Here is a 9,740-nt window from a genome sequence, read left to right on the forward strand (position 1 = left end):
AAACCTAAAAATACGTAAGTACTTTAAGAACAATTTAATCAACTGCAACACAATTGAACTGCATACAAATATAAGCGCTAGAACCTGAAAGTAGAAAGATAAATAGTATCTGTCCTCATGTACCTAAGAGCAAAGAAAATCCCTTAAGTTTTAGATATATTGTAAATTGGTGTTTCCCAAAGTGCAGACCATGAACTAGCAGCACCAGAAACATCACAATTATAGGCATACCTCAGAGATATTATAGTTCCATACCACAGCAATAAAGCCAATATTGCAATAAAGCCTGTCATATGAATTTTTTGGTTTCCCAGTGCATGTATAAGTTATGTTTACACTATATTAAGTAAGGAATAGCATTATGTCTAAAAATACAATGTACAGGCCTTAATTTAAAAATACTTTATTGCTAAAAAATGCTAACAATCATCTCAGCCTTCAGCAAGTTGTAATGTTTTTGCTGGTGGAGCATCTTGCCTTGATATTGAGGGTGGTAGTTGCTGAAGGGTGGGGTGCCTGTGTTAATTTCTTAAAATAAGACAAAAATGCAGTTGGCCATATCCAGACTCTTTCTTTCACAAAAGATTTCTCTGAAGCATGTGATACTGTTTGATAGCATTTTACCCACAGCAGAACTGCTTTCAAAATTGAATTCTCTCAAACCCTACTGCTGCTTTATCAACTAAGTTTATGTAATATTCCAAAATCCTTTGTTGCCGTTTCAACAATGTTCACATCATCTTCACCTACCAGGAGTAGATTCCATCTCAAGAAACCACTTTCTTTGATTATCTATAAGAAGCAACTCCTTAGTTGTTAAAGTTTTATCATGAGGTTTGCACCAATTCAGTCACATCTTCAGGCTCCACTTCTAATTCTAGTTCTCTTATTATTTCTACCAATTTGCAGTAACTTCTGACACTAAAGTTTTGACCTGTTCCAAGTCATCCAAGAGGGCTGGAATCAACATCTTTCAAACTCCTGTTAATGTCGATATTGTGACCTCCTCCCATGAATCGTGAATGTCCTTAATGGCATCTAGACTGGTGAATCCTTTGCAGAAGGTTTTCAATTTACTTTGCCCAGATCCATCAGAGGAATCACTATCTATGGCAGCTATAGCTTTATAAAATGTATTTCTTAAATGGTAAGACTTGAAAGTCAAAATTATTCCTTGATCCATGGACTACAGAGTGGATGACAAGTTAGTAAGCATCAAAACAACATCAGTCTCCTTGCACATTGCCATCATAGCTCTTGGGCAGCTAGGTGCATTGTCCAAGAGCACTAATATTTTGAAAGGAATGTTTTTGTTTTTTTCTGAGCAGCAGGTCTCAATAGTTGGCTTAAAATATTCAGTAAACCATGCTGTAAACAGATATGCTGTCATTCAGGCTTTGTTGCTTCAATTATAGAGCACGGGTTTTGTCACAGTTATACAGAACAGGCAGACAGGCTTACCATAATTCCTTGGATTTTCTGGACTGGTAAATGAGCATTGGCTTCAACTGAAAATCACCAGCTGCATTAGCAACTAACAAGAAAGTCAGCCTGTACTTTGAAGCTTTGAAGTCAAGCACTGACTTATCCTCTCTAGCTGTGAAAGTCCTAAAAGGTATCTTTTTCCAGTAGAAGGCTGTTTCATCTACATTGAAAAATTGTTGTTTGGTGTAGCCACTTCCATTAAGAATCATAGCTAGATCTTCTGGATAACTTGCTGCAGCTCCTACATCAGCACTTGCTGCTTTACCTTGCACTTTCATGTTATAGAGACGACTTCTTTCCCTCAACCTCATGAACCAACCCCCGCTAGCCTCACATTTCTCTTCTACAGCTTCCTCACCTCTCTCAGCCTTTTCAGAACTGACGCACAGTTAGGGTCTTGTTCTGGATTAGGCTTTGGCTTGAAGGAATCTTATGGCTGGTTTGACCTACCTAGACCACTTCAAACTTTGTTCACATCAGCAATCAGATTGTTTTGCTTTCTTATCATTAGTGTGTTCACTGTAACACTACTTTTAATTTCCTTCAAGAACTTTTCCTTGGCATTCACAACTTGGCTAACTGCAGCAAGAGGTCTAGCTTTCTCCCTTTATTGCCGATGGACATGCCTTCCTCATTAAGTTAAATCATTTTGACATATAATGAGAAATATGCAACTTGTCTTTTCACTTGAGCACTCACAGGTCATTGTAGATTTATTAACTGGCCTAATTTCAATATTGTTGTATCTTGGGGAATAGGGAGGCCCGAGGAGGGCGAGGGAAATAGGGGAATGACTAGTCATCAGAGGAGCAGTCAGAACACGCACATTTATCTATTAAGCTTGCTGTCTTATATGAGTGTGGTTGTGGCACCCCAAAACAATTAAAATAGTAACATCAAAGACTAGTGATCACAGATTACTCTAACAGATATAATAATAATAATGAAAAAAGTTTTAAACATTGAGAAATTTACCAAAATGTGACACAGAGACATTAAGAGACATGAAGTGAGAACATGTTACTGAAGAAAAAAAGGTGCTGATAAATTTGCTCAATTCAGGATTGCCATAAATCTTCAACTTGTAAAAAATGTAGTCTCTGTGAAGTGCAATAAAGCAAAGCCCAATAAAATGAGGTATGCCTGTACTTTGCTTGTTAATAGAATGAACTGCTTGTTAAGGCAAATTTCTCTGCTCAAGTGGAAAACTATTAGAACAAAACAATTTCAATATTTGCAAATGTTCTTTAGTGACTGTTATTTACATAAAAGGTTGAAAATCAATCCTTTAAATGTAAGAGTAATTACTACTATAAAATAATAAAGGTGGAAAGGATCCCCCCTTCTAATTATAAAAATTTTGACTTAAAGTAGATTTTAAAAAATGAGTAGATTAAAATGCTTAATTGTTTCTTTAAAAATATTTGTATAATGTTTAAACTTTATTATACTGAGAACATTTCACTAATGGCATCATAACTGAAGAAATAAGATAAATTTAAGCAAATGTATGCTAACAGACTTACAGTTGGTGATATCAGGTGGTGCACAGCCATCATTCATATACATACTTGTGGGTTTTGCCACTTTCAAATAAACAAAATCAGATGTGTTCTTTAAGGCAGTTACTGCTTCTTCATGAGTAACTTCTTCTAAACATACGTTATTCACCTAAAAAAAGTCCCAAAAGACATTTATGACATTTTCACTTGTTTTCTGAGTTCTGGAAACAATTTCACAAAAAGAAAGGGAAAATAAGAGAGTGGTTTAAGGAAAATAAAGGTATGCCGAAAGAAAATACCCATGTTTGATGTCTATGATCTCAGTAAGTTGTTTATCATGACATGTGAAGTTGCTGAACGTTAACAGAATAGCCCATCTTGATTCCAGCCTCCATCCCTCCTACTCTCCCAGTCTTGATTTTCTCTCATTCTTAGGCATTTAGGAATGTGTGTGGATGCGTTTTGGACCTTTTTTTCTTTAAAGAAATGAAAACATATTAAAATTTTTGTTCTTATCTTAGGATTTTTAATGTAAGGTACCTTAGAGACTGTTCCATGTTGGGACACAAATTAATAGAATTACTACATTGTAAAAAAACAGCTGCACAGTAGCCCATTGTGTGGCTATATCATAATTTATTAAATTATATGTTAATATTCCCATATTTAAGTTGGAAAACTATTAGAACACAATTAAGCACAAATATTTAAATTGTTCTCCTAAATGGTTTTAGTAAATTTATACTCACTACCACAGAATAGAGTGCCCATCTACTTAGACCTTTGCCAACATTAAACATTATCAACTAATTAAAAAAATCTGTAAAATGATGCATCTTTTAATTTATACATCAATTAGTTTTAAATTTCTACTTTTGTAATACTCAAGTTGATTTTTTTTTTCAATTATTTTTTGGCCATTCACCTATCTTCTGTATAGAAATATAACTGATTTTTAGGTAGTGATGTATTCTGCAACCAGTACTAAACTAATTTATTAGTTCTATTAGCAGGTTCCTAGGATAGTCTATATACAATATGATGACATCTGCAAATATAGTTTTATTTCTTCCTTTCTAATCTGATTTTTTTTTTCTTTTTCTTATTGCCCTGGACAGAATCTCAACTATAACTAGAAGTGGTAGTTCATGTCTTTCTAGCAATCTGTCAATTTCATCTAAGTTACCTCAGGTATTAGCACATAGTTACTCATAATAGTCTCTTGTTTTCCCTCTTTCATGCTTGCTTTCAGAAATTTCAGCCTTCTCTCTTTTTTCTTGGCTGGTCTGAAGGTTTGTCATTTTCTTGATTTTTTTTCAGAGGACCAACTTTCAGTTTTGTCAATCTTCTCTACATCTTTTCTATTACCTATTTCATTAATTTCTGCTCTAATCTTTATTATTTCCACCCTTCTGTTTGCTTTAGGTTTGGATTGTTCTTCTCTTTGATACTTTTTTGTTTTGCAAATAAGTAAAACATTATCAATGTTTCTGTTTTAAATTACCATGTATTAACAATATTAACTTTAATATACTTTTCATTTTCCTAATTTGTACCTTTATAATTGACAATTGCAGTTTTTAATATTTTCACAAAAAAATTTAAAGGTCACAGAAGAATAATTTCCCTTCACTGATTATTAACACTGCTTTGCAGAGTCTCAGCAGCATGGTCAGTTTTATGGCTCCACATTACCACGCAAAGCAAGGACTGCCTGCATTTTGAAATACATATTAAATAGCTGTGGCATACCGTTGAAATACATATTAAATAGCTGTGGTTTACTGTTGAAATACATATTAAATATTAAATAGCTGCGGTATACTGTTGAAATACATATTAAATAGCTGCGGTATACTGTTGAAATACATATTAAATAGCTGTGGTATACTGTTTAAATACATATTAAGTAGCTGCGGTATACTGTTGAAATACATATTAAATAGCTGCGCTATACTGTTGAAATACATATTAAATAGCTGCGGTATACTGTTGAAATACATATTAAATAGCTGCGGTATACTGTTTCTTTGGTGGCCTACAATAAGCCATGTATCCTGGTATTCACACCCTAGTAAAAATCTCTTTCTACACTGAATTTTGCTTGTCCACGTAACTAGCTTTAGCCAATGAGGTACAGTAGTTGTGAAGGAAAGAGAGGATTGATAAAAACAATATACCAGTGCTTGTCTTCTTTGGAAAGCTTACTTTTGGAACCTAGCCACCATCCTGTGTGAAACTCAACCTAACCATGCAAAGAGGCCACTGGAGAATTAAGCACCTGGCTAACAGTCCCAGTTGAGTTCCCAGCTAAGAGCCAACTTGCCCACCATACAGGTGAGCCAACCTAACAGCGGATTTTGTGGCCTAGTAAAGCAAAGACAAGTTGTTCCTGCCAAGCCCTATCCAATCTGCAGAATTGTAAACAAACACATGAGTGGTGTTTTTTAGCCATTAATCTTTGTGTTTTCTCACATATCACTAGATAACTGATACAACAGCTGACACAATTTGCTGAGGGATTCAATGTGGAATGTGTAAGATGATGATCCCAAAGTTTTACACCAGAGAAAAGTTATTTGGCCATCTACTAGAGTCTTGTTCTACACGTTAAAAAACAGCCTGGAAACAACCTTGGGAGTGAATAGTAAAAAGGAGAAAATGTACAAGGAGTGAGTTCTGGATTACTTCAATGTTTAGATGTTATGGATATGAGGAGGCACCAGACATCAGAAAGACAGACTGAAGAGTGGCTACTAAGAAGAGAAATACCAAGATAAAGGGTGACTATTAGGCAAATGAAAAAGTGTTAGAAGGAGGAAGGTGTGTCAAACTCCAGCCAGATAAGTCGATTAAGAGGAGGACTGAGAACTGAATGGTTCCAGTGTAATGAAGAGAACAAAAGCCTCACTAAAAGTCGATTTAAGAGAGAATGAGTCTTGCCACCATAGTATCAGCACAGGCTGCTGTCTCCTACCACCAAAACCAGTTCCAGAGAAACCATAAAGGAAAACATGGTAGCCAAGAAATTAAAAAGCAAAAGTGAGAAAACTAGTGGCAACAGAAGGCTGTCTTGACTGTGTTTGTGTGTGAGTGATGAGTGATGGTGAGACGGTACTGGTTATAGTTTGAGGAAAGAGTGGTGATCTCAGCTGTGAGAGGGTAAGTTAGAGAAACATAGTTCAAGTTCTGCTCTTTCCTTTTCCCCATCATTAACTAAAAAAACAGTCTCTGCAACAATAAACAGTACTAAACAGGATGTAGAACAAAGGAATCTTTTATATATTGCTGATGAGCATTTTTATGAGCAGCCTGGAAAACAACAGGATGGTTTATAAAAAGAATGCTACTAGTAGGATAATCAATAATCCTGTGACAGTCAGGTAAAATTCTTGTACATGTTCACCAGAACACACAGCAGCTCTTCCTAGGAAAATTATTCATAATACCAAAAAAAAGACTTAGGATTTTGAAAAACCAGTACTTGCTAGTATATTTTTAAAAACCAACTTCCTACTATGCCAGATCCAGTTTATGTGCCTTTTCAGATTCTGCTAGGCCTCGGCTGCTTGCTCAGTGGAGAGTCCTGACTACTATACTACTTTCATCTTGTCTCCTGCCCTTCCCAGTTTTCTCAGCCTCTTCTGGCTGGGACTGGGCATGGCTGATGTGTTCCACACAGTGAGAGCCATAACATGTCACAAACCTATGTCTGACCTGTCTATACCACTGCAACTCGACCATTATTGGGCTTGGGTGAAGTGTTGTGCCATGGAGTACAGGAGCTGGCTTCCCTAGAAACTGCACCCAGGGGAGTTGGGTAACACAATCCAAAAGCTTGGGACAAATAACCCCTAGGAGGTAGACAAGGAGGATAAAAGGGGCCAGCAGATAAACCTTTCTTTCTTTCTCTGCATGGCTGGATGTAAGGTTTATGATGCCTGGATGGTTTTTACAGTGTCTGCCTAGAAGACTGTGCTACATGACAAGCAACAAGCTACCTAATAAAATTACAGCCAGCTCAGACATATTCTACCTTCTATTGGCTCTCGTTCATTCTCTGCTTCACTCCTCATTTTTACTCACTCTAGCCTTCTTGAGATCACACATCCCAATAACACCTTAGCACATTAGCTGTTCTTCAGATTCCATTTCCCTAAGGAACATGGACTGAGATATGGTATGGCTCTGTGTCCCCACCCAAATGTCATCCTGAATTGTAATCCCCACGTCTTGGGGGAGGGACCTTGTAGGAGGTGATTAGATCATGGAGGTGGCTCCCCATGATTGAGTCTCATGAGATGTGATTGTTTTATAAGCATCTGGCATTTCCACTGCTGGCACATCTCTCTCTCCTGCTGGCATGTGAAGAAGGGCGTGTTTGCTTTCCTCCACCCCCCACCATGATTGTAAGTTTCCTGAGGCTGCTGAGTCAATTAAACCCCTTTCCTTTATAAATTACCCAGTCTCCGGTAATTCTTCATAGCAGTGTGAAAACAAACTAATACACTGATGAAGATTGGACAAATAAATTGCAGTACAGACATATGGTGGAATATTACATAGAGATAAAATGAATGAACTTTAGCTCTAAGCAATGATATGGGTAAGTCTCAGTAAAGCAATACTGAGTGAAAAAAATACTGGAGATGAAAGTCTCATACAGTGCAATAGCATTTTGAAAAAGCTTCAAAACAAATAATACTAAACAAAATTATTTAGGCATATGTATGTAATTAAACTTTTTTTTTTTTTTTTTTTTTGAGATGGGCTTTCACTCTGTCACCCAGACTGCAGTGCAGTAGGACAATCACAGCTCACTGTAACCTCAACCTCCTGGGCTCAGGTGATCTTCCCACCTCAGCCTCCCAAGGAGCTGGGACTATAGTGTATATCACCAGGTCTGGTTAATTTCTGTATTTTTTGTAGAGACAGGGTTTTGCCATGCTGCCCAGACTGGTCTTACACTCCTGGGCTCAAGCAATCTACCTACCTCAGCCTCCCAAAGTGCTAAGATTACAGACAGGTGTGAGCCACCACACTTGGCCTGATTAAACAATTTTTAAGAAGCAAAGGAATAAGAAACACAAAATGGTTGATGTTCTAATTCTTGGGCTGCGTAATTACTAGGTTTCATTATATTATTAAGTGAAGTAAAACAAAAAAGGGTCATGCATAAACAAATGATGACACTGTTTTATAAACCTAAGGATTATGATGAAACACTGTGCATACAAGCCCTCAACCCTTCAACAACAACAAAGGAATAAAAGGAAAAGAGAGGAAGAGCTAGCAGAGAAAACAGAAATGACAAATAAAGATATTACCAAGAATCATTTTTTAGGATTTGATACAGCAAGGCTAGTATTTGCTAATTTAAACATCATTTAGACCTTTTTGGTATGGAGAAATTCCAGTATCTGTTAGAAAAAAACAGACGACAAAATGATTTAAAAGACAACAGATTTCTTATACTTACTGCTAGAAGTTTATCTCCAATCTGAAGTTTGCCATCCTTATGTGCTGCACCTCCTTCAATTATTTTGGTTACATAGATGCTATTATCCCCAGGAATATGCTGATTTCCAACACCTCCAGCAATGCTAAACCCAAGACCTGTTCGGAAAACAGTTCTAGATTCTCATCCATAAATATGAACTTAAGCCCAGAAAAAAATGGTTGAAAACTACAAGGTAATAATTCCATCACACTAATATTTTTTAAAGAAAAGAATCTATTTAGTTATCTACTAGTATATGTTCTGCAATCAAGGGACACTTATAAATACAGCTGCTCCTAGAGTTACAAATAGATTCCTTTTATCCCATGTTCCTTCTTAATATCTTTTCACAAATGCACTTGTTATTCCAAAGTGACATTGCAAAATCATGTTTTTTGTTTCCATCATAACTATGCTTACCTACAGTTTTAATATTTTCACAAGAATAAGATTATTGAGAAGAAATAACAACATTGTCTGGTGGTGGTGGGCAGAACCAACAGGCTTTAAAAATGTGAATACCTTTGTTCTTTTTCAATATTCTATGAATTAACAATTTTAAGTAAGGAATTTCTGTAATTCTTAAATCCCATAGCTTCAATATCAGATAATTTCTCAGCTCTCCATTCCTTTTTCATTTGTTGACATCCTACCTCTTCCATGAAGCCACATATTGACTATTTCCATTTATCCTCAAGCCATCAATGTTTTAAAAATTTAGCAATCACATCTTAACAGTCCTTTACTGCAGATGTAACTGCTCATAATACATATTATAAACACTTCTTTTAACTTAGCCTGTGTATCTGCATTTAAAGTACTTTGTAGATTATCACAAGTTAATATCAATAGTATACTTCAAAGTGTTCAAGGACACAAATATTTCACTCTTTTAATGCTAGAAGTCTTCAATATAAGAATACTTAATACAAATAGGGACAAATCCACTTATAAAACAAGTAGATATTTTGTTCCCTACTTTTAAAAACTCTTAAAAACATGCTGAGCAAATATTGAATATAAAAATCATAAAAAACTTATATAAATTTATATATATGCTCACTGCAGTAAAATGTATAAAAGTATACATCGATAAACATAAGAATTTTGGGCCAGGTGCAGTGGCTCATACTTGTAATACCAGCACTCTGCAGGGCTGAGGTGGGAGAACTGCTTGAGCCCAGGAGTTTGAGACCAGCCTAGGCAATGCAGGGAGACCTCCGTCTCTACAAAAAATAAAAAAAATCAGCCCA

At 36.0% G+C, this 9,740-nt stretch overlaps 1 protein-coding gene across 5 annotated transcripts in view; it reads right to left on the bottom strand.

Annotated features, from left to right (window-relative positions):
• Window positions 1-8,558, bottom strand: part of DLG1 (discs large MAGUK scaffold protein 1) — a 97,103-nt gene extending 88,545 nt beyond the window's left edge. For all 5 annotated transcript variants that reach the window (XM_032171968.2, XM_058427073.1, XM_032171966.2 and 2 more), the window contains exons 1-2: window positions 8,467-8,558; window positions 3,012-3,156 (exon numbers count right to left, since the gene is read on the bottom strand). In XM_032171968.2, coding sequence (XP_032027859.1) covers window positions 3,012-3,054 — 43 coding nt within the window. In that variant the 5' untranslated portion in view covers window positions 3,055-3,156; window positions 8,467-8,558. The remainder of the gene's footprint in view (window positions 1-3,011; window positions 3,157-8,466) is intronic.
• Window positions 8,559-9,740: the final 1,182 nt, after the last annotated feature.

Source organism: Hylobates moloch, unplaced genomic scaffold, assembly GCF_009828535.3.
Source record: "Hylobates moloch isolate HMO894 unplaced genomic scaffold, HMol_V3 SCAFFOLD_13, whole genome shotgun sequence".
NCBI lineage: Eukaryota > Metazoa > Chordata > Mammalia > Primates > Hylobatidae > Hylobates > Hylobates moloch.